Source organism: Falco biarmicus, chromosome 1, assembly GCF_023638135.1.
Source record: "Falco biarmicus isolate bFalBia1 chromosome 1, bFalBia1.pri, whole genome shotgun sequence".
NCBI lineage: Eukaryota > Metazoa > Chordata > Aves > Falconiformes > Falconidae > Falco > Falco biarmicus.
In genome coordinates this window covers 101,606,016-101,631,108 of record NC_079288.1, presented here as the reverse complement: position 1 = coordinate 101,631,108, position 25,093 = coordinate 101,606,016, and the positions used below count along the sequence as shown (strand labels likewise).

At 45.7% G+C, this 25,093-nt stretch overlaps 2 protein-coding genes across 2 annotated transcripts in view; one reads left to right on the top strand and one right to left on the bottom strand.

The window, feature by feature from the left end:
• Nucleotides 1–7,780, top strand: part of BMP2K (BMP2 inducible kinase) — a 62,911-nt gene extending 55,131 nt beyond the window's left edge. The window contains 2 exon segments of the mRNA XM_056353094.1: nt 5,155–6,107; nt 6,109–7,780. Coding sequence (XP_056209069.1) covers nt 5,155–6,107; nt 6,109–6,588 — 1,433 coding nt within the window. The 3' untranslated portion in view covers nt 6,589–7,780.
• A 4,508-nt stretch (nt 7,781–12,288) lies between these two features.
• On the bottom strand, nt 12,289–20,151 carry PAQR3 (progestin and adipoQ receptor family member 3). Its single transcript, XM_056353079.1, has 7 exons — nt 19,801–20,151; nt 19,559–19,721; nt 18,183–18,338; nt 17,219–17,416; nt 15,658–15,748; nt 15,205–15,353; nt 12,289–14,730 (listed from the first exon to the last, which is right to left on the bottom strand). The coding sequence occupies exons 1-6, from the start codon at nt 19,983–19,985 to the stop codon at nt 15,211–15,213; spliced, it is 936 nt and encodes a 311-aa protein (XP_056209054.1). The 5' UTR covers nt 19,986–20,151; the 3' UTR covers nt 12,289–14,730; nt 15,205–15,210.
• Between the last annotated feature and the right edge of the window lie 4,942 nt (nt 20,152–25,093).

Here is a 25,093-nt window from a genome sequence, read left to right as displayed (position 1 = left end):
CATGAAATCAACAACAGAACGCTTCATTTTTGAAACCTATTTGACCAGAGCATTAAATTGTCATTAACCAGGGAGCTTTCCCTTTTGGGGCAATTGTTTCTATTTGTAGAACTCTTGGTATTTATTTAGTTTGCGAACTTCTTTAGGAGTGAAAGAGGGGGAACTCCAGTGCAGAAAAACAAAATATTGAGCTAATGGGTTGAAAACAGATCTATGGAGGATATTTTTTTGTTCTTGGGTTTGGGTTTGGTGCTAGTCTGCTACAGTTTTCTCTCTCTTGCTGGTACTAAACCAAAGACCTGCAGGTGGGAAGGTGCGTGCAGAGATGGTTTCTTCCATGAGGTTTGGCTATGTTAAAGTGTTTAAGACTAGTATTATAGACTAATGTCTGCTTGGAGCAGATGGCTCTGTTACAACACGTTGACATAAAATGAAGAATAAAGCAAGATATTTGTTCTTTTCTGAAAGGTACAAATGCATGAGCAGTGAAGTCACCGTTCTGGAAATACTTCAGAAATAAAAGTGCTTTCTTAAAAACTGTCTAGCAGGAGCAGTTGCTGCTCTCTGTCATGAGATGCGTGCCACTTGCTTTCCTGTTGCAGTTGTGCATGTAGGGTCATAGATGCTGGTTCTGAAATTTTAGTAATATTCAGCTGCTAATGTAGCCTGTGACTGTGATAGTTCTGAGTCTGTGTGCAATACAGTAACTTAAATTTCCTGCTGTGATAAGAAGTAATATTCATAACTCTGGCAAGGCAATAAGGAATTGTCTCAGGGCTGAAGAGCTAGAAATTCAGAAACCCTGTTCAGAAGTAATTTGTAGTGTAATGAAGGGTTCGAAGCTGATGAGCTAATAGGCAGTTACTTCTCTGGTGCTGTGACTATAGAAAAATACAGCTGGAGAAATAAATACGCTTATAATACCTTTGAGTGCCTCAGAATAGAGATACTTCAGAAAATGTTTTCTCACGTGCAGAGACAGACATTTACAAATAAACAGGCTCAAGCTTCCTTTTCCTGCATGCTTCTTCATTCTTCTCATCACAAATAGTCTTGTGGGCTGTATTCAGTCTGTGATGGCTTAGCTCCATTGCCCGTAGTAGAACAAGGGGCTACAAAACTGTCTAGTACCCAGATTACTGTGGAAAGTATTGTAAAAATGAGCAAATACAAATTTTCAATGCTCTTGATAGCTATTCAAGCACCTTCCATGTCACTGCCTCTGTCAATGAGTAATGTGCTCAGTTTCCTCAGAGAGTGGTTCAGAGCCCTTAAGTATGTGAATGAAACACCTAGCTTCATACATAGCAAGAGCAGTCTCTGTATTTGCTACAGAACACGAATCTCCAGCAAGTGGGATTGCTCAACGGGTTGTTCCTGACTTCATCCCAGTTTTTCTAGAAGTGATAGTCATTAAACTTGAGAAAGGAAGTCTAGGATGCTTGTATAAATTCCTTAAAAAACTAGGTTGTCTGGATGACTGATTCCCAAAATCATTTGCTCTGTGTATTGTCAGCAAGAATAACAGCTATTGGTGGGTCTGCTAAGAGATGTTGGAGTGGCTAGTGCACCAGTACCAATACACTGAGTATGGTTTGGGAGGCTGCTTCCAGTGTTTTGCTATGTGTTGTCGAGTCCTGTTTGATGAATCTTTGTCCAGAGAGGTCAGCTACTGAGACCTAAACGTTATGCAGCTTAAAATACATGTTCAGCAAGTCAGAAGCTGTTCAGAGGTGGGGCTTTTTTGTTTTGTTGGTGTTCTTTGCAGTTTTCCAGTGAGTGTGACTGTGGCAGCAATTAACAAATAATATTAAAACCTATTGGGAAGTCAGGTTTATTAGATATATATTACATATACTGTAGTTAGGTTCCTGTATTTTTTTTTAAAAAAAATGCTTTATAAACTGTTTTCTGCATGTGGAAATTATGTACAAAGGTATAATGCTCCTTGGGAGCGTGAACTTGTGGATATCAGCATACATTAAAGGTTTGGGTTTTTTGTTGTATAAATGGTGTCAACATCTAACCTAGAAATATTTCCTTTTCTTTTAAATCTAATTGCATTTATATTAACATTAGTGTTTCAGTAAATATTGAAACAGCAGGATTTGGAAGATAGGGGGTTATACAGTGCAATGTGAAGGCTGTACCTCTGGGAAATCTAAAATAAGCAGCCAAATAATCCAGATTCTAATTTAGTGGGTAAAGCAAATATGTAGTATTTAAAATTACAGTAGATAAGAAGCAATCTGACACCAGAAGCAAAGAAGAAACAGCTCAAAGCTGTAATCACCTGATGGTTTTAGTCATTCTGGTCATCTTGTGTTTAAATCCATACATAAAATATATTGCTGCAGAGTTTTTATTGTTATTTTAAGTGTAACTGCAAAAGAGAAAAATGACCACCGGATGAAGAAATTGGCTGTTAATTTTAAAAAAGGAAGAAACTGTTCTTGTAAAACTTAATATTCTGGTCTAAACTGGAGCTTAGAAGGAAAAGTCTGAAGTGGCCTGAAAGTTGCATGCTAACTTCTGTGTGAAAGAATAAATGACTTGTGAAATTTTGTGTGTTACAAGAGCAAGAGAGTTGTGAGTTGGATTCTGGCTGAAATTTTTTTTTTTTGAGAAATAACTGGTGCGCACATCCATCCCCAGCTTTTTCAGTCATGTGAACACATGGAGTTGAGACCTCAGCGATTGTTTAACAAAGCCATAAACGGAAGCTGTTAATTTTGGTTAGGTGAGAGGGTCAGCAATCTAGTGCAGTGCTTGGAGTAGAGCTTGTTAGTAACTTCTTTAATGAGGACCAACCCCTGTCCCCAGGTTTGTGTCAGATACTGGAGATGTAAGAACTTTGTACCCAGCACTTGGGCTGTACTGTGGTGTGCAGTGTCTCACTAGTGAGGGCTGTCAAGTAGGGCATGTGGACGCTCCCAGCTGGGTACAAATGACCTCAGCGTGGCCATGAGGCAAGAAACACCATCGGTTTTACTGTTCTTCTGGCCCTCATCTGAAGGTTGGTGCCCAGACAAGATTCAGCCTGGAGTGACAGTAAACTAGCCTTATTTCAAAGCATTGCACGCAAATTTGTGGTCGTTGCTCTGTGTCTGCAAAGAGGTGAATTATTGCTGTTATTAGTGTTACATGTTCAATTATACATCCTTAAAGCAGCGTGGCTGCTGTGTGATCCGTGTCCTAGAGAAAAGCACATCTCAAGAGCAAATAAGCTTTTCCCAGCTGAGACCAACTGTTTTGCTTTTCCTTCTACTCATTCTCTTAAAATAGAAGTCTTGACAAAACATCTCCGTGCAGCAGTGGGGCTCTGCCATGGGCAGAAACTTGTTTTGTGTAAGTGTGTGCCATACCAGTGGCACTATGCAGGCTTACCCTGGACTCCATGCTCTTGCCATGTGTTTTGTTTCCTGATGCAAAGTTTTTGCTGCTCCCAGTAATTCTAAGCCAACTGCCCCATGAAGGAGTCATCAGTGAATTCTTCCTTTAGCTCTAGTTGTCAGATAATTAATAGCGGGGATGAAGGTGTCGGAGTAAAATGAATAGATATCTTTCTCATGGAGCAACTGAGCTGACAGATCCTATTTAGAAACAAACATGAAAACACTTCTCTCTAACATAAGCAATAGGTTTTTTTGCCTGAATTGCTATGCTGGAAGTCAGAAGGGACCGCATGTGGAGCTTCAGTGTTGCTAGAGGAAAAGACATTCTCTAAGCATAGGTTTGACATGCTAAGGGAGGTATTTCTTTTTAAAAAAAAAAAAATAAAGCTCTCCCGTGTTGCTGTCCCAGTGTGTGCTTTGTTGGCATTATTCATGGGGAAGGCCCTGGTGGAGAGAGGCTGTTTCTGCTGAAACCATGGGGGAGTGCTTGGGCAGACCTTTTCAAATGCCCAAATCGCAGTGACCGTCAGACTTGATCCTCAGTGGGATTTAGGAGTCCACATCATGGTTTTGGTCCGGACTGGGAGGAGGGAGGGAGCATTTTCAACCAAGATACCTGTTGGAAAACACCTTTGTCCCTGCCTCTCTATTTCCATATAGTTATGTCAGCCGATTATCTTGTGGTCTCCCATAGGGACTGTTGGTTTCCCTTTGTATGGCTCAAAACACACTAGTGAGGCAAAACCCCCCAAGCCCTGTACCTCTGTGTGGCTGTTGGCAGGCTCCAAGGTCCACTTCACCAACTCCCTACACGAGCTGAAGCCCTTGAGGGCAGGACAGAGATTATGACCTTGGATAATCTTCCCTGCAGCTTGTACAGGAACAAACTTCTCTGTTGTCCGGTCCCTGATTTTTATAGACCTTAGAGGAACCTGATTATCTTGAGGATGTTGGGTCGGATTGTCTTGTGCTATGAAAGCTTGGGGGAGAGGAAGGACTGGGAACTAACAGGGTGTCATGCACTCGTTTCCCTTTTGAAACTGTGTTGAATTGCCATGTGTCTCACTGCACAGTAAAAACTTTTGTATGGTGGGTTCATGAAGAACCTCAAAAAGCACCTGAAGGGGTACGTGTGAGCAAGGTGCATTTGCTTTTCTGGCATACAGCACTGCACACACAGTAGACGGGCGATACGCCAGCGGAGTGGAGCCCTCTGAGGTCTGTTGTTGCTGTAATACGGTACCCAAGATTGGAAATGAATTGCCTGAATTTGCTAAATGCTTTTCTTTTGTCTGTGCTGACTGTTTTCAGACTGGAGCACTCGGTTTGTCAGAGCAGACTGTCAAAGCAGAAGTGCTTCAAGAAATAGGCAGTCTGCTTTAAAAAAGAAAAGTAAATTAAAATCTTTCAAGCACGCTGGTTCCCATTTCCCTGGACAGGAGCAGCTACATGATGAGTGTATTTGAAAAGCTGGCACTAGAGATCACCTGGTCCATTGGTCCCTCCTCCACACCCCCGAAATACTAGTATTTCCAGACATCTTGGGTTGGAGGAGTAAAGCTAGAAGGTCTGCCTATTAATCAATTTTATGAGTGTTGTTTGAAATGCCACAACAGATCTTCAGCTCATTAACCTCAGTAAGTGCAGAATATCTGTTTGCATCAACTCTTGGTATGAGTGGCTATGGCATGTGGGGAATAATTGTTGACTTCAAGAGTGTATTTCAAGTTTTGTTTTGCATTTTTCTTCGGACCTGCAGGTTCCCCTGGAAAACAGGCGGATAACTCGGCCAGCAATCAAAGAAATAACTTAGGGACCCCAACTAAGGCTGGAAAACTGAGCCATGCTTTTAGAGATCCCCGGACAGGGAGGAAAACTGCAGACGGACAAGTGACAAAAGGTGGCGATGACTCAGAGAGTGATTTTGAGTCTGATCCTCCTTCTCCCAAGAGCAGTGAGGAAGAAGAAGAACAGGAGGATGAAGAAGTCTTGCAAGGAGAGAATGGAGACTTCAATGATGACAATGACACAGAACCAGAGAATTTAGGCCACCGACCTCTCCTCATGGACTCTGAGGAAGAGGTGGAGGAAGAGGAGGAAGAGAAGCAAAGTTCTGATTCCGATTCTGATCGTACCAAGCAAAAATCTGCAGAAGGCCTCCTGAGCAGGAGGTTCAGAGATGGTGTGGGCAGCAGTGAAATCAGAGAACCTAGTTCAATGCATACATCCTTGTCTGAGGTGCCAAGTACGGTAATCAAGGTGAACCCTGGCCAAGAATTTGATGTGTTTGGGGCAGTGCCCTTTTTCCCTCTGCAGCCTCAGGCAAGAGAGAAGATGGACAAAGATGTCTCTTCTCAGATGGCTTTTCCCAGCCTGAACCAAGAACAGGATGATTTCGATGTTTTCACAAAAGCCCCCTTCAGCAAAAAGGCGTCTCAGCAGGATGGCCAGGTGGCGGGAACTGAGCCTCTGCTCTCCCCCACCTCTCCCCGGAGCGTCGATATTTTTGGCTGTACCCCGTTTCAGCCTTCCCTTCTCCCCAAGACTGGTGGGAGTAAAGAGGACCTGTTTGGGCTGGTTCCTTTTGAAGAGATCACAGGGAGTCAGCAGCAGAAGGTGAAGCAGCAGCGTAACCTGCAGAAACTCTCTTCCCGCCAGAGGCGCATGAAACAGGAGGTCTCGAAGAACAACGGAAAGCGCCACCATGGCACCCCCAACCACCACGAAGAAGGCGTTGAAACCGAGCTACCGCACCCCTGAGAGAGCCCGCAGGCACAAGAAAGTGGGCCGCAGGGACTCGCAGAGCAGCAACGAGTTCCTGACTATCTCAGACTCCAAAGAGAACATAAGCGTTGCATTGACTGACAGCAAAGATCGAACCAACCCTCTGCAGACAGATGAGAGTCTGCTGGATCCTTTCGGAGCCAAACCTTTCCACCCTCCGGACTTGATGCGGCATCCCCAGCATCAAGGGTTTGGTGACAGCTGCGGGGATCACAGCGCGGTAGTAGTGGCTGGTAGACCTAGGCAGAGCTCCTTGCACGGAGCCATTCACGGCAGCGATGGGCTGAAAACAGATGACTTTGGTGCAGTACCCTTCACGGAACTGGTTGTGCAGAGTGCGCAGAGCCAGCAGCAACAGGCGCTAGAGTTAGATCCCTTTGGAGCAGCTCCGTTTCCTTCCAAACAGTAAATGCTTCCAATGGGTGCCCCCCCACCTCCATCTCTCTGAGTTACTTAATATAAGTTTTAAGTAGTGGAGTAATTTATCTAGTTGAATTGACAGGAGCCTGGGTTGTACAGTTTGTTCAAGTTCAAGACTGCATGGCCAGCTTGCACGATGAAATTTTGAATGATGGCAAAATTTTACTGGGTTTTTATTTTAGGAGAAAAATAGAAAAAAACAAACCAAGAGCATCATTGTGTTATGACAGATGGCTCCTAGAATGAAAAGAGAAAGCAGATACGAATCATTGTCTGTCAGTGACTTTGGGCCCTGGGAACATACTGTCATTCTGCACTGTTGTGTTGCCTTTTCAGTCCTCTGATGTGGTGAGATGGAGGGAGGGAGGGGGGGTGGGCAGAGATCACGTGAAAAATGTTTTCCAGGTGTACAGGTAGGCTAATGGAACTGTCTCAGTTGCAGCAGACCTAAGAACCAAAAAATGTACTAATATCCAGGTTGATCTGCTGGAAATAATCAAGTCTTGGTTTCCTAGGTGAAAACTGCCTTTACTAATCATAAAAATACAGAAGCCAAGTCCTCAAGGGGCTGTGGCCCAGAGTTCCAGAGCACAGCTATGGCTTGGGACCTGGTAGACATCTATGGAGCTGCAGAGATGAAAGGCAGATTATTTTTTTTGTGTGCCTAAACATTCAATTTTTTTTTTTAATTATTTTTACAGTAAGTGCCATTAATGTAAAATAGCAAACTGGAAGCTTAGAGTTAAAACTAAAGATACAGAGAATATAATGGTTTGTGAGATGAAAAGCTTGATTGTAGGGGAGTAAACCAGCAGGGATGCAGTCAGTGTTTGCACACTTTGAAGACTACTCAGTACGCTGGGGAGAGAGGCTGGTTTACACGAGGAAATTATTTGGCACATACAGAGTATTTCAGATGACTTGTACAGTTGACTGTGAGGTGCAACCATCAGATTTATTTGATTACAAATTGGGATTTGTGTCTGAAAATACCTTTTCTTTTCCTCGTGGATTTTTACTGCAAAGAAAATGTGTATTCTCTCAAACCTCTTGTTTTTTAAAACAATAATAATTTTATGAAATTACTGTAACCTAATGTTCTTGATTTCTGATGAATCTATTATTATACTTAAGTGTATTTTATAAGAAAGTTTTGCTAAATGCACTGAGCTTTGAAGAGACTTCTCTGAACCCAGATTTGTTTCAGAATGGAAGCAGTAAGCAGCAGGTAGCTCGCTGCCGTACCAGTACGCTGCATTTCACACCACGAAGCCTTACAGGCAGGACTCCTGGCCTGCTGCACAGTACCTCGGAGACACTGGGTGCACAAGCTGCGGCTAAAAGCCTGGGAGTGTGCGGTGCCGGTAGGTGATGGGAAGGTGATGTGAACAGGCTTGTTGAGGACAAGATTTCATTGCCTGTTGTAGAAGTACGTGCTGTGTGTAGGTGGGGCAGCTTCTCTGCTGCCTTGCTGCTTGTGCCAAGCTGTGTACACCGTCTGCAGAGCAAGTACAACGCAGAACGGTCCAGTTGGTCTGCCTTTTTTCCATGGTGGTCCTAAAGAGGAGGTGGAAGGAGGTAGTTCCTCTGCTTGTCTCAACTTTATACCCTGCTCTACTGAATGCTGATGAGTAGATAATTAGATGTTCACATATTGAGGACGTGTTTGTGGATGTGTGTCCCCATGTCCCCCCTTTTTGCAGGAGATGAAGTGAAATATTCAAGGTTGTGCTTCCCACCGCCCAGCAAAGTCTCCTGCTGGTTACACAGTCATCCAAAGATCTGTGGGGGTGGTGGTGGGATCCCTTACAGTATTTGTTGAAAACAACAGATTAGAACCAAGTCACTTGACTCATATGGGGGCTGGTTTGATGAAACACTCCCTTGTTACATGTGAGGTTGCTTCCCTTAGTCCTGGAATTTGAAAGTAGTTCATCCATATCTGTACACCTTCATTACATGTATCTTCCTTGTTTGCATTTTTCTCACAGGGTGAAACAGCTGTGCTTGGTTAAGTGTGCCTTTTCCAGGCTTAGAAATGAAGCTCTTAGGAAGTTATGAGTAGAAGTGTTTCAACTCTGTTTGCACAGGAGTTTCCTAGGCTTTATGACTAGTGTTCTCACCTGGGGTTTTTTTGTGCCAAAGACTGTAAGAAGTGCACACCAAGTTTTGTAGCATTTTCTGATACTCAGGTTATCCATCTTTTTTGGTTGGTGTTTTGTGGTTGGTTCCCCCCCCCCCCCCCCCCCCCCCCCTCTGTGTGTACTTATGAGCTGCCTTCCTACAGTTTCCTTCTGAACTGTTACTTACCTGCCTGAAGAGCTTTTGGAACAGAGCAATATGACAAATGGGGCAGGTCAGTGGAAACAAAATGAGAATAAAACAGGCAACTGACCCATGCTTTAGAATGTGGCTAGTGCTTGCTGAAGCCACGTGGCTGCTGCTTTCCTGGGTGGAAAAGCAACTTGAGGGCTTGCTTGGCCATGTGGTGCCCGAGGACAGCGTTAACAAAACACCTGAGTCTGGAGCTGAGCTCCACTGCCTGAAAGGAGAGTGGTTTTGGACACCGAGGGAAAAGGCTATGCATCTCTGCATTGGCAGACTTAGCCTAAATATTCAGGTGAATTAGGAACAGAAGAAAGCGTGTTAGGCTTTTGTCTGTTTACCCCGAGACTTCAGGCTGAGGAGCACTACAGGTTTTCCTTGTGTGGCAGATCGGCTTGTTTTTTTGGCAGATGGCCTGTAAGTGGTTATATTAACGGTACAGGGAAGCTGGAGTGAGGTTGTACACAGAAACTGAGAGACAAGATAAAAGCGAACTGTAAACCCAAGTTACTCTCAAACTGGCATAATGATGCCCCTGGCTGCATGTGAGTTACAGCCGATGATACTTGCTTTCTAATGGCCTTAATAAACCTTTTCTAAAAATTTTTTTATTTTACTTATGAAACAGGTTTTTGTGTAAATGTACCTTTTTTTTTAAGAAGTTATCCTTTCTTGTGACTGAGAAGACACAAGTATGCCTCGCTAAGTTGACTTTGCGTGGTATATATTGTTTATACACAACTAAACCCAAGTTTGGGTTTAATGTCAGCGAAGATCCACTGTTCAGCAGAGGATATGTGGTACTGTTGGGGAATGTGGTATCCTTTTGCCTTCGTTTGGTATGTGTGCGTGCTTATGTGTGTGCTTGCCATGGAGAGTATCGTGACCTTGCCTGAAATACGGGAAAGACCTTGCTGCAACAAACACGTACTATACTGTCTGCGAAGACAATAATGGCAAGGTAAGGAGCTGACGCTTTCAACTGAAGATACCAGTTGATTTTTTTACAGCTTTTCTTTCAGCATGTTGACTGAACTGTAGGCCTTTTAGAATCAGCTGCTTGAGAGATTCTGTCAAAAGGTACTAAGAAGCCCTTAATGGTTGTGGTCATTGAAAGAAAAATAAGCTAGGCGTGTTTCTCTGCAGATTCTCAAATGGCCTTGAGATGTGCGCAGTTGCTTTGGTTGACCTGCGTAATGTGGGACCCGTGAAAACCAGCTTTGGAGGAAAGAACTCCTAATCATTCTGAGCGTCCCAGTTAGTAAAACCAAGTACTGTGAAAATAAGTCGATATATTTGCTACTGTGAGAATTAAGAGTTTATCTGGAGTTTTTTTATACTATATTGTGTATTTTTATATATGAAAAGTATATATAAAATATACACACGCTCGCACACATCACGTATCTCTTGGGAGTTGCTGTGTTTTTAGTAACAGAGCAGCCACACTTGCTTTCATGCAACTTGAAGTGAGTATGAGTGAAAGTTGCAAAAGAAAAAAAGCAGTGTGAAGGGTGGCTGCTGCGTTACTTTTCTGTAGTGCTTATTTCGAAAGGAAAATCAAGGAAATTGTGTGTATAGCTAAATTTGTGACTAAGGCACCGCCTAATATTAAAGAGCATAAAAACTACTTTAAAATTGCTGGCATTCAGCTTTTAAGTGCACTTTCCTGAACTACACTTCCATTTCTTGTTAGACTTCAAGTTTCTAAAGCTTTTTTGTGTACCACTAAAGAGAGAACTTTTAACTTTTTTGTGAAACTGATGTACGTCATAAAATACTTGCAGTTGTTAAATAAACAAACGTGGTAACAGTGACTTTGCAGATCTCCTTAAACATTGCATTATTAAGTATTCACAGTTAGGCTTTAATTTACTCACTGTAAGCAGTGCTGCTCCTGCCAGTTGCTTTGTGTAGCTGTAGGCTCCTGTCACTCTTAAAAATGTTTTGAAATACTTGTACTTGCTGCCCAGTCGTCTGTCTTTTGTCCAGCTTGTTAAAAACCAGTTGATCATGCACTATTTTCAGTTCCTTAGGTTCAGTGCTACTCTTGAAAGCCTTGCTGCAGAACAGTTTCGAAAGGATGCATTCCGGTTCCTAGGTGGTAACTGAAGTGTGGCCCCTTTTTCTATAGCCAAGATGTTAAGTACAGTTCCCAGCGCTACCTCCATGGACATAGTTCTGCACCTAATCCTCTAGACATATTTTTAATGTGATTAGACCCCTTCAGGCAATTGCTTACCAGACGAGGTTTTTTGAATGCTGCTGGTATTGATTTTACTCTTAAGTAAGCTTAAGAGTAAATGGTCAAGAAAAGATGGAGCAGCAGCTGGACTCAAGTTACTAAATTGTAGCTTATGTCCTGCCTGTTCTGGCCTCTGCCTATTGCCTGCTTCAATCTCATTTTGTTAAAAGCAAATCCGCAAGGAAATACAGTTTAACTGGAGGCTTCAGCTTAAAATGAAAACGAACAACTGTGGCTGTTAAAATTCTTGCTTTAAACAGTTTTTCATGGATTATGAGGTCTTTCAATCTGCACGCTGTCCGTACTTTAAAGGCCTGGCAGAGAGCAAGCGGGAAAGGACTTGGGGCAATCCTGAGGGCTACTGGTAATAAATGGTCTGTGAGCGCTCACCACGTGCTGTGGGACAGGATGAGCACGGGCGCTGGTAATGGAGGGCGCAAAGGCATGCCTGCTGCAGGCTGCACGCGTAGGCAGGATACATGTACCGTCAGAGCTTTTCTGCCTGTGCCATCTGCGATGGAGGGTCGGTTTGTTTTCAGCCTCTGTGGGTACAAAAGCAGTTAAAATCTTCTGGCTGCATTTTTTTCTTTTGTTTGTGCAGCGTAACTGCTAGCACTTCATTTCTTATCACTGGTTTTTGCATGCGGCTGAACTGCTTCTATTAGGGCAACGGTTCATTTTACAACACTGAGGTGGGACAGAGAACTGTTGTTTCAGTTGAAGCAGTCAGGCTCAACCTGTCCTTCTTTGGCTTAGGCCACAGCAACAGAGAAGGCCAGAGCTCTTAAGATACAAACAGGGCCTGGCCCTGTTTTTATCTAGAGACTAAAGGCGAGAGGTTGCAAAGCTGAGTTCATGAGTAGATTCATCTGGAGGTGCTCCTCTAAAAACACGTTTAGAACACAAAGTACTGATAGTAAAATATACTACCCAGTGCTGGTGTGGTGCAGTTTCCAACACCTGCCCCTGCCCATCCGTGCTGTGTTTTGTTAAGTCAAGAGGCAGCTGCTCCCTGTACATTTAAAATGCAAGGGATGTGACAGAAGTTGCGTGGCTGGGCAATTCACATCTGCTGTTCCACTATGCGAGATGCAAGAATGGTATCTGTCCAAGTAAACATCCAATGAACTGAGATTTATTTACAGGTTCAGTATGTACATAAAAGATCACCATGCAGCTTTGATAAATTTTGTCAGGGTAATAAAAATGTACAGCTTTGCAGTCAATTTCCTTATCCAGTGAAAAATGCCAGAGTAGTTAAGAGTTTACATTAAAAAAAATACATTAGCAAACTATAACATTAGTAGGCTTTCAATACACACACATTCTCCAAGTAGTATTGTTCACATAACACTGGAAACAGGCTTTTAAAGCTGCAGGTTCCTTGTCAGGCTTCAGTAGTAGTAATTAGTGCACTTGAAACTTGCTTGGTTGTCAAGTTTAAAAAAATAAATAAAATAAAAAAAATCAGTGTCTACACTGAAAGGCTCAAAGGTCTGGGAGTTGAATCTTAAATGCAAAGTCAATTCTTTCCACCACTTGTCTCTGGAGTTGAAAAACCCCCATCCCATAACAACCTGCTGAACTTAACACTGTGAGCATTACTCTCCAGCACACCAGCAGAGAAGTTCACGTCCTGCCTTCTCCACCCCCGATGAGTGTGCAGGTGCCTGATGGTTTCTGTCGCTAGTCCATATGTCCTTGGCACAGCCCTAACGAGAAAGGCTGAGGGAGCTGGGCTCGTTCAGCCCGGGCAGCAGACAGCTTTGGGGGTACCTAAAAGCAGCCTGCCCACCCCATGGAGGGAACTGCAGGAAGCCAGCCTCTCCCCCGCTGCATCAGCTAAAATCCATCGGGTGAGAACCCTCTCTGAGGGAAGAGCCAATGGCATAGCATAGACAAGGCCAACAGTTTGTTAAGGGCTTCCCACGTGTTACACAGCTTTTACCATGGTCGCCCAAGGTTCTCCTACCTGCTGTGAGGCAGGGCGGTCTCTTCCTTGGCCTCAGGTGTAAGACAACTTGTCTGAAATCTTACAAGGCCCTTATTGGTGTGTATGAAGCTGGCTGTTGTCAGACGATCACAAAAAATGCGAGAAGATGCTGGGACACTATCGAAGGCCACGCTGCAGGTAACAAGGGGAAGTGTAGCAAGGTCAGCGAGGACAGTTCCTAATCTCAGAACAGCCTGTAGTCAAAGCAGAAATACTTGGGCTACCTTCTGCTTTCTAACGCTAGCCATACCGATGTAATCGGGTCCTTCAACAGCTCTGTTCCCAAGCTTTAGTCACTTGGGATTAAGTCGTAACTGCATCTTGAGGCAAGCAGAGGAATCTCCCAATGGCTAATGCTGACTAACACTTGATGGTGCAAAGCAGTAGCATTTGCTACTGCTGCTCAACTGAACTGTAAACACAAGTACAGCTGCTACACAGAAGTCACTTAAAAATGCTGATTCTAACCCAGAAATGCAAAGAATTCCAATCCTGTTTGAACAACTGGCACCCATTGAGGTTAATTATGCTGTGCTACAGCTATCTGATAACCTGTGCGTTTCATATCTCCCTAGCATTAAGTTTGTAGGAGATGGTTTCACAGCAGATTCTAAAACCCAAGGCAACCTTTTTACTGTGGCAAGCTTATGGCAATAAGTCATTTTCCGGAACAAAGTCTGCAAGTACATTATAATATGTTGCACGTTAAAAAGCCAAAGTTCAGTGACTTGAATCCCCGGCATGTTCATTGCTCGGGGTGTGTTACTTTCATCCTGATAAACAAATTTAACTAAAAAAAATTCCTAGTATCTCTACCCATTGCATGATAGTAACAAACGTAGTACTACTCCTGAAACATTTTTGAATACTAATTCCATATTACTGAAGGGATCTAGAGAAATTTCTTGAAGTAATGGTGCTATCCAGACTGGAGGAAGCAACTTTTAAGATCTGAAATGAAGATACAGCTCTGGTGGATGACGTGATCTTCCAGAAAAAGGAAAAGAGCTCATCCAGAAAAGTACAAGAGTCCACAAAATGCGGTTTTACATGTTACCATACCGAAGCTGAAGCGTAAGCATGTCATTCAAAGACTCTGAAGGACGCAGCACACTGTATCGCTGTGATTTAGATCCAAGACCAGGTCCCACAGTTATCACGGTTTTACAAGCACGCTGTCCGGAGTGGTTTCTTAATTATGCACTTACACAAAACCTAAAAACCTGGTATACAGGCCCATTAGCTCAGCAAGGGCACTTACTTTTGTTGTTAGTGTTTACCAATAAAAAAAAAATACTGCTGTGATCGGAACGCTGAGTTTTACAGCCCAGCTTTCCATTGCCCCACTCCAGGAAGACCCATTTGTACTTGATGGCAGAACATCAAGAATGCATCTCAGATCCTGGGCAATGCTGTTGGTTTTCTCAAAACTCGTAATAACATACTGTCCCAGTAAGCAGGTAACAGTCCAGCACTCAGAAAAGGAACTGCCTCAGTGCTTAACTCCGTAGCTCAGCTTGTCAGGTAAGGTCCAGACCCGCAAAATCAGAAATTTCATCACAGCACCTCTGAAATACAGTGGGGAAACAAGTTTACTCGCTTACTATGCATGTGAAATCATCAGCTCTCACCTGATTTCCAAAAAAATGCAGATCAGTGTTTAGCAGGCTGAAAAGCTGACAAAAACCTGAGGAAAAGGCTGCTTGGGAACACATACTAATGACGGCTTGAGGCTATTAAAATTGTGAAACAGAGCTGAAAGGGATCTGGCAGACCTCTGTCCAGCCTGCTCTAAAACTCTGCTTGAGGGCATCGCAGCTTCACTGAGCTGAGCCTCATGCAACACAGCAGTGTGGATGAGCAGAGTGCTGGCATCAAGATCACTAGTTTTTTATTTACAGCAAGTACTACAGCAGTCAGTGTTTTCTTAGGGGAAGCTAATTAGGAAGGTTGATGGAAAGTGACGGCAAGTTAAACCCAGGATTATTTAACCCTATGCTTATTGTAATATCCTATTCCCACCAGTATGAAAATAGCCATACCTTCACTCACAAGTCTGTGTTATACTCAGGACAGGGCTTGCTGTGTCGATATTGCATGATGTACACGGTGGATTGATGCCACCAGTACAGCATCACCACTGCAAGGATATGCCATACTTGATGACTCGAGCCGAGGTAGTTCAGCTGTCCTGTCGGGAAGACAAGGGCAAGTGGTTAATCTGTGAAATTCAGCAGTAACTTGTGCAATGCAATCAGTCTCCTCCAAAGCTCAAGTATACACTGCATATCCTGGGAGGCAGTGAAAGTTCTTTAACGAACTCAGTCAGAGGTTGTCTGCCACCTTTTGATACAAATACACACAGCACTTGCATGAGAACACTTCACGGGGAACACAGTCAACCTGTTCTCTCACAGGAAGTTCAGGACTCACAAGGACTGACACTGCAGGAAGCTTAACTGCAGAAAAAAATCACCCAGAAGAGAATTTCATACCTGGGAAGTATCTTTCTGGAACTTTGGAAATATAGAAGAGAAAAGCTACAGCAGCGATGAAGTACATGACAACTACACGCGGAGCAAACTCCTGCAAAAGAAAAGGAAGCTCTCCTATTCTGTTAGGAGGTAAAAATAGAAAAGAAAAAAAAAGTCCCTAAAGATTAAAAAAAGAAAAAAGCAAAAAAGCATGACAAAACTGAATCTTACTTCGCTGTCTTTGTCATCTATGGACAAAATCCAACGAGGAACAACCGAATGGCAAAGTTTAGGAAAATCTGAATGGCAAGAAACTTGTTTTATCTCAACCTTTCTGCTTCAATACACAAACTACTTGGTGTTCCTGCACAGCCTGCATCAGGCGTAAAATTTGTCAGCAAAAGGCCATCTTCCAATACCCAGATCTTATGCAGAATGACCAGGATAAGTGAGATTTCAGTGCAAAACCTCATTTACCGTTTGGGATTGCAGTTGCTAGAACCCAAGGCCACAGAAGCACTACGGACCGGATGGTAAATAATCAAGCAACCCATTCACAAGATGCTTTTTGTTTTCCTTAACATTTTTGTTACCAGAAGTGGAGCATTTTTCTGAGGTGTGGAAACACAGTGCGTACCATTCACACCATTCTGCCCTGCTAGAAGGAACTAAATGGGGGAAGACATTGGGGGACAACTACCATTTATTCGATTTGTAGAAGGCCAATGTTAAGTGCTTTGTCTAAGGACTACATATATTCACACATGTTGCACTTCCATGTTCAACGACAACTCTGGACAGGGCTAAACCATCACCCCAGGTGGCAGTCCTCCAGCAGGGCCCATCTAAGACCATTACTGCTCGCTATGAAAAACAAACATTTTCTTTAGCACAGTTAGGTCCCTGGGTAATTGCAATGATTTCTGGGGTGTTCCTATTGGGCCATACTTTACAGTCTTAGCTGTACTGTGCTGCTTGTTTTGGAGAGCATAATTCTAAGTGGTAAGACAAGAACAGCAAAATAGTTCAGTAACTTCACAGCGATGTTAAATAAGGGTTGCGTAAGAGACAGAGGGCTGAGTAGGCAAATACTGATTTTTGCTGCCAACCCAGGGAACAGAAGAGGAAGCAAATAACCATCCTGTCAGTGTCTGCTGGTTCCACTCTTTCCTTTCAAGCTGTGGAGGCGGACAGCCCAGAGCACTCGAGCAGCCTGACAGACTGCTTCCCGCTGCGCAGGCTCTTCGCTCCGACCCTCGCCCTGGGGTGAGCAAGGGCGTGGGCCACCTACACAGGCTACTCTGTCTCCCCAGCAGATACTCGGTCAGACCTGGACCCACTTTTCCTTCTCACGATGCAGTTTTAAATCAGTAAAGCAGATTTAATCTACTCAACCTGTTTACTGATTCTCAATGTATTTCTAAGTGTTTGCATTTGGATCGTGCCATCTGAAGGAATTCTGCGCTTAAAGAAATTTTAATTCCCACTGCTTCCCCCTCATTTCCTGAAGTGTAGGAGGACTGAAGGAAGATGACAAGAGAAAAGCCAAAGGGAAACTTATTTCCTTCTGGTTTTCTTTTACCTGTACAATAGATGCTCCTATGCCACCGTTGAGCCAAACCCAGTGGATGGTGGGAATGATTCCATATCCAGACACTGAGCAAAAGATGATGGAGCGCAGCCTGTGCCACTGTTGTGTGAGGTAACTGGGATGAATCTGAGCAAAAAATACTGCCAAGATCATTGCCAGCACAGTGATTAAATATACCTGACGCCAGTACTGAGAAAATAAAAAAAAAAAGAAACAAAAGCAAGTTCGTGAGCTTTCTCATCAAGTGTAAAAGTAAAATCTGGGTAGAAAGTTTACACTACTAAGCATAATGATACATCAAATCTCCCATCGCTGCTGCGAGTGCAAATGACGGGGTTTGAGTGAATGGACTTCTATTTATCAACTGACAGTGAGGGGAAGGGACTCTTATCACTCTGGTACACGGAGTACAACATCATTTTTATTCCGAGTGGTGCCTTGACCAAAAATTTTCAATATACTTCTGGCTCAGCAGACTTGTTCAACTCCCCCGATCGCTGTATCCATTGTAGGCATGGATGTAATCTGGGCCTTTAAAGGGAACTGATTTTACTTGTCCTCTACTAGATGAGAGAAGAGGAGCTTGTTTCTGCCTCATGTAAACTACCTTGTGGGAAACGGTTTGAATTACTTGTGATGGGGACACATCCCATAATCGGCCTCGTGCATGTGACAAAGGTAGGACCTGTAGAGTTTACCCTGCCTTCATATAAATGTAAGTATTTTTCTTGACACTTTTGCGATTGACAGCTTGGCAGGAAAATCTCAATTTGCCTATCACTTCAGCAAGTAAAGTTCTGCTGGTGTCAGAAGGAGTTTGTTTCAGTTTCCATCTCTGTCTCCCAGCTCATTTTCTATTTAGACACCCCCTATGAACCTCCTTCCTTCAGGGTGGAAACTACAACAACACGACCGCAGGAACTAAACGTGACGTGAACAAGTGCTTCAAACTTACATTATTGCAATAAAATGCATAAAACACGCCTGAGACATAGCAGCCCAGGATACCAATGGAAATTCCTGCATAATCTAATGCCATCCATCGCCGGCTGGTCTTCTCTGAGCGGTGACAACAGAAAAGATGATATCCTACTGAGCAAAGCATACAGACCTATACAAACATTCAAACAAGGATGCATTAATTTCTTAAAAATTAACAGGGAGTAGAGCAAGCTTAAACTCCGAAGCTTAGAGCATGCAATTAACCCTGCTGCATGTTTTGCAGTGCAACCTCATGCAGTCAATTATGATTCCTGCCAGTAATCAACAGAAATTAACATAAGGTTCCCTGGCAGATGGAAGAAGGAACAGAAAATTTTGCAAGACATGATAACCCCCAGTTGCACAGCCAAGACAACCGGACTGTTGAGGCCTAGACCATGAGGCCAAGTGAGAGGCCAGCACGCAAGGGAGCAAGGCTGTGTCTGCACAAATACAGTGGGATGGTGGAATTCTGCTCGGCCAAACTACCACAAGCAGAAACCAAAGCCCAAATCTGCCCTGAGTGCCTAGCACCCACGTTACTTTACTGAGGGAACACACACAAAATTGAATTCCTATGCACAGGTCGCTCATTTGCTTCTAGGCTGGTGTCAAATTTTTTCCCTGATAAATATTTGTGTTTCTCTGCAACCCTCAGCAGGAGTAAGGAAAAGCACAGCAGCAGTGCCTTCCAAGCCAGCAAGGGAGTTTCCCCCACTTCTAGCTATGCAAAGGCATCCCGCACTTGTCAGGGAATACAAACAGCACACTTTGGCTCTTCACACTTTTTTAGGCACCGCGTACTTCAGCAGCTAAACGACGACACACTTGGAGCCTGCTGTCGAGAACAGATTTCATCTGACACAGACGTTCTTGTTTAAAGCAGGTAAAAAGTTAAGATACAGGCCCTACTGCCCTTGCAGCCCAGCACCAGGCCATGGCTGATTTTCACGTTCGGGTTGGTGACCCTTTCCAGCAGCAATTGATGCTGTCTGGGAGCAACATCAGACCCTGCTGAACCCTGAAGCCCAGCTGAAGCTGTTAAATATGGCATTGGACTGTGTAGCTGTTTTTCACAGACTCTCTCCTGTGCCAGTTATGTTCAGTCCTCCTCTGTTGACTCCACATATTAAACAGGTCAAAATCAAGCCAAACACTGAGCTTGACGGTTACCTTTAAAAGCAAAGCAAGTTAAAACATGCTTCCTCAGGTCTGACCTTAGTCCACCTCGCTCTGCAATCCTACGCACACAACGCGTGAGTAGGATTTAACGCTCTCTTTCTCAAAGGTGGCAAAAGCTCCCTGGGCCGCTCTCAGACCCCTGCACCTCGGCAGGCCCCCAGCCCCTACCTGGAAGCAGAAGAGGCAGACGGAGCAAATGACGAAGTCCTCTCGGGAGGCGCCGGCGGCCGGCAGGACAGCCGTCAGGTCGTAGATGCCCAGGGTGAAGAAGAGGATGAAGCCGAGCAGGTGGCTCCAGATGTTGACGGTCTCGTTGGAGAGGATGAAGAGGCTGCGAGGAGACACAACGGGGCGGGGGTGAACCGGGGCTCGGCCCGCCGGGCCCGGGGCGGCGCAGCGGCTGCCCTCACCTCTTGAGGCAGAGGCGGGAGGGCAGGTAGGCCCGGTAGCCGTCGGTGATGTAAGGGTTGTCCTTCAAGAAGACGGGGATCTGCTCGTAGGTGTAGAGGCGGATGCCACGGGGCACCAGCACGGGCCAGTACTGGTAGCTCCCCAGCTCGATGTAGTGCGCGCTCCGCAGCAGCTTCTGGTGCATCCTGCCCGCCGCGCCGCCTCAGCGCCCCGCCGCCGCATCGGATCGGACCGCCCCGCCGCCCCCCGCTCCTCACGGGTCGCCGGCGGGGCCCTACCGCCCGGCCCTGCCCGCCCCACCGCCTCCCAGGGCCCGGCCAGCGCTGCCGGAGGGGCCCGGCCGCTGCCGCGTCGCCAGGTGATGGCGTCACCGCGCCGCGCCTGCGCGGGGCGGGCACCGGGCGGCCGCGCGGGGGCGCGCTGCCCCGCCGCCCCGTCCGCCCCGTGTCACCTCCGCGTCCCCTCCGTCGCCGGGGCCGCGGGCCGCCCCGTCCTCTCCGCGTCCTCGCCGCGGCCGGGGCCGCAGCTCGGCCGTGTCCCCTCGCCGGCTTTTCCCCCGCGGCGGCGCCCTCCCCGCGGCAGGGATGCAGGCGGAGGGGCGGGCGGCTGCGGGCCGGAGCGGGGCAGGTACCGGCGGGCGTTTCCCGAAGCCCGCCGCAGGAACCGGCCCCAGCAAGCGGCGGTCTGGCCCGGAGGCGGAAGGCCGCGCGTGCGGGGCGATGGCCGTGGGTGCCGGGGCCGGGTGCAGGCGGCCTGGCGGTCACGGCGTGGCGATCGCAATTACCGGGTGTGCGCTCGTAACGGGCCTGCGGGGAGCCGCTGCCGGTGACCGCCCCCTGTCCCAACAGCCGGTGTTCCCCCAGGGGAGGCGGCGGCACCTCCGGGCAGCTTTGGGAGGAAGGCGTGTGGGGAATCCGCCGTGCCTCCCGCGCACACCTCAGCGTTCAAACGCTTCAAAGCGGGAGACCAGGGCCAGACGTGCCGAGGTAGAGATTGCCGAGGACTGTGGGTGCTTGTGGGAGTTGTGCTTGCACCTTGCAGCAGCAATCTCAGGTTGATGCAGATGACGAGTATTAGCGTTTTCGGGTTTTTTTGGTGTATTCTATGAAGTACCAACGTAAATCTTGGTAGCGAAGAAGACTTTTCCAATGGATTTGCTTTATGTAGATAGGAAAAGTTGTGGGTTGTTTTCCACTTGCTTTTAATTTTTTTCCTTTTGTTTCCTAATTTAAAAAAAAAAAGGGGGGGGGGGGGAAGAAGTAATTCACTAGGTATTATCTGGCTCTTGTTTTCAAAGTTGGAAACGTGTGCTGAATGTTAATCCTCGTTCACCTGCCCCTCCCCTCCAGTAACGCACCATGCAGAATTCTTTGAAGGTCTTTTGTCTCGTTAAACAAAATGAGGAAGCCTTTCTCCGAGATGGTGTGACAAGTATGAACGATTTTCCCATGACAAAGAGATTTGTGTTGTGAAGTAAAAGATTCAGGGTGATGGGCATTTAAAATCAAGAATGACAGTAAAGACCAGGTGTTCGATGTAACCAGCTGTGCTACATCACCCCAAAATTTCCACAGTACACCATTTGGTTACCCAAATTACGTTGGTTTTGGTCAACAGGAGCTCTCAAATATTTCTACTAATCAATCATTCACTGAAATTTCTTACGGCAGTGTTCTGAAACCAGTATTCCCCCTGTCTCTGCAGACCTGCTGACAGTTCCTCATGCCTTCTCCCTCTTTCTCAGCTGTTCTTTGTGCTGGGTACGTTTTTCTCCTGCATGTACCAGAGGGCTTTGAAGAGTTACCCAGAGAAATCTTATTGACGACAGTAATTCAGCAGGCTTAGCTTTAGGAAACTTTGTGTTCTTAGCTTATGGGGATGTGTCTGAGGCATGTCTCTGAATGGTTCATTCCTATTTTACTTTCTTCCTTTCCATATGGCTTCTCTTTCTGTTTTTTCCCTTTACCCAAGCTTGCTATTAGTGAAATCAATAAGAAAAGTTTAGGAAAGATACACAGAGAAAATGCATGCCCAAAGAAGATGTGAAGGCATAGTTCTTCTGACGGGAGAGGAGAGAGCTGGATCGTACTGCTGGGTGTATTTAGTATGGAGCACAGGATATGCCTTCTGCGGTCGGCAGAGTTGCGTTAGGGACAGAGGAAAGCATGGGTGTAGAAAACAGCTTGTGGAGTGGTGCAGTGCTGAGAAGAGCTAAACTGGCTGATACATAGGAGGTGGCTTGGAGAGTCTCACAAGGGTCACAGGAGGACTGAGAATTCAGGTACCAGTTTCCCAGACACAAGATCTTAAGAGGCCACAAAGGTGTTTCCTGGTAGCTTGCTCAAAAGCGAAATAATTCATAGGCTGTTGATGTTTCTGTTCCGTGGTGGAGTAACAGTTCAGTTTCCAGCTGACCTGTATCAGCTGTGCTAAAAATAGGAAACAGTCCTGTTTTGGTCAACCTAGTGCAGTTGGAAGCTGAAGTCTCTGAACCAGACTACTGGGACCAAGCTAACAAGAATGATATCTACAGAGTGGCAATCTTTTTTTCCTAACAAATCGCTTTTCTCTTGGCAATGCTCGCTTGGGGAATGAGGGAGATAATATACATTTATGGAGACACATGCCTTTAAAGGAATAAGACTGTAGCTGCCACGTTAATTCAAGTGAGGGAACTCAGACTGTCCGAGGAGCCTCTCACTGCCAGCAGTGAAAGTGAGCTGGGGAAGTCACGTTCCTGCCAGCTCCCGCTGATAAACGGAGGGATTTATTGTTCGCTGGAGTATTGACTCGCTTTTGTCAAGCCAAATACCACTTGGAAAGTTGCTACCAAGTTAAAACCTCAATTAGTCTTAATTGTCCATTGAATCATTAGCTCACTGAGAATATTATACCTGGAAAAAACACTTTGTTTCTAAGCCCTGTGCAATTTAAGTGAAATCCCGAGTGCTTCAAAGAGTTCAGTCAGAAGGAATTGGAGCTGACAGCACTTATTTTTTTCTTTTTTTTTTACTAAAAGAAGCTTTAATTGGCTGTTAAGTTAAAGCTTTGAAGCTTTGGTAGGAGAAGTGATATAGGTTAAATTAATAGGGAAAATTGAGGAACAATTAGGGCAGCTTTAAATTAATTACTTACGCTATTTATTTTGAGCTTATTGAACAATTGTGTTGTATGTGTAAGTGATTGAAATTAGCCATCTGTGTGAGATAGCTCTGACCTAAATTGACCTTGCTTGGGTAAGTAAGTAGCTTGCCCTAATTCCTACACTGTATCCCTCGTTTTACTGGCAGATAAGCTTAGTTGGGAGTAAAAATGAATGTGCCCGAGACGTTCCATGCTTTTCTATTGAATCGAAAATCACCTCAGCGGCCAGGGTGGGGGAAGGCTTGGAAGAGCTGGCTGAAGAGGTCAGGAGGGAGCTGGTGTTCCCCGTTAACCCTGGCTGCGCCCCGCTGAGCTCCCTGCTCTGCCTGCAGCCCCTGCCGCTGCTGCTCAGCCTCCCCTGCGAGGAAAACCGGGGAGGGAGCGGCAAGTTTACTTCAGCTAACTGGTACCGGCTCTGTAATACCCACAGGATCTTGCTATGCCCTGCTCCATTCTACTATGGTTTTTTTCAGGCAGCAACAGGGGTAAATTACTCAGAAGAAGAATTATCCAAACAAAGCATTTCAGATGCTCATGACAGAATGGGAGCAAATAACCCCACTTTTGGGGTTCAGCTTTGAAACTGAAAGGGTGAAAATGTTCTCGGTGATGATTTTTGAAGCACTGAAATATTTCCCCGCCCTGACTTTCCCTATTTCTAGCAGCCCGTGCTAGAACTGCGGGCGCTGCAGGAAGGTGGCCTGTTCCGGCCGGGGGTGGTAGGAGGACCGGGCTGTTCGCAGGTGGGCGGGGGGCTCCCCTCGGGCAGGGGGGCTCCCCACGGCGGGCTCCCCTCGGGCAGGCGGGTCCCCTCAGGCAGGGGCCTCCCCTCGGGCGGGCCGCTCCCGCGCCCACACGCCGCTCTCCCTCCAGGTGTCAGCCTGGCGCCATCTCCTCAGCGCCTCCCTCGTTAGCCGGGAGGGCCGCGGGTTCTCATCCCGGCACTGCCGCTCCTCGCCGACCCGTGGCAGTGCACGGCGGGTCGGTGCTGCTGTTCCTCAGGTAGCTCCGGCTCGGTGTTTGATCCTCTTCTTTGGAAGTGCTCCGCTTTTGTTTGTGGGGATCTGGCCTTTCATAACTCTGTTGCGAGCAAAGAACTGAGAGGTGCCCTGGGACTCCTCTTCCCGCTGTGGGAATCTGCTGCCGTGGGAGAGTCTGGCTTGCTCCGAGTTTTCCCAAAAAGACAGTTTAGTGCCCAAGAATGAAATCTGTCACCAGTCTGACCTTAGTTGAGAAAATATATATGGGAATGTTGGTCGAAGGAATCGCATGTCTTCCTTTGCGTTGTGCTTACAGCTGTTTCTGGTGTAGAGGTCTGTTTTTCTTTGCCTCTGATTAAAACCAACTGTTTTCCCTGGGGATGGGAAGAAGGAGGTATATTTCAAGATACTGTATTCAGGAGTGCGTTTCAATGCAAAGCCTGTGAATAAAATACAGGCACTAGTTTATGACCATAGAGACTGTGCATTTATTTATGTGCATAAAGCACTTTTGGTTCTGTATCAATGTGTGAAGAAAGCTTGCAAAGGGCTGTGTATAGAATACTTGTTTACTGACAGTTACATCAGCAGACAGAGATATTTAAAGCTCCTTGTCATGTAAAACAGATAGATCCTGTCTCATCCTTTCTCGGAACTACCCAAAGCATCTGTAAAATTAACTGCTGGATGCTGATGTGTGGTAGAGTTGCATATAAGAAAATAAGGTTCATAGCTTTGCGGAAGTCAAAGAGTCTTTGAAAGAGTGTGTGTGTAAGACTAGAAATCCCGGGACACCCCCAATCCACAAACTCCGTGAGAGACCATTAGGAACACAAGTACCTTGTCTTTGATAATTAGAGTGACCTTAATACTAAGAAAGCTTGATTTCAAGGCCTTCTTCCCTGAAGATACATCCTTTTTCCCCGTACTGTCCCCGCTAGGATTGTTGTGGTGAAGTTCTCCATGGTTTCCTGTAGCGCGCTTCTTGGTATAGAGCCTGAGCAGCTTGCAGGAGTGCCCAGAACAGAACGCCTGACATCTGCCATGGGGGGTTCAGGCTCTCTTTCCTCTCCCCGTGGAGAGATGCATGTGCAATGCGTGCAGTGAAGTGACTTCTTTTGGTAAAGCTCTTCTTTTTTTTTTTTCTTTTTTTCTTTTTGTTTTGGCA

Excerpts from the sequence above, each read along its gene's own strand:
- PAQR3 (XM_056353079.1), bottom strand. The coding sequence starts at position 19,985 with ATGCACCAGAAGCTGCTGCGGAGCGCGCACTACATCGAGCTGGGGAGC. Across the intron at positions 18,339-19,558 it reads TCTGCCTCTTCTGCTTCCAG|GTCTGTATGCTTTGCTCAGT; the intron begins GTAGGGGCTGGG and ends ATGTTTGTATAG. Across the intron at positions 15,749-17,218 it reads TAGGAGCATCTATTGTACAG|GAGTTTGCTCCGCGTGTAGT; the intron begins GTAAAAGAAAAC and ends TTTCTTTTGCAG.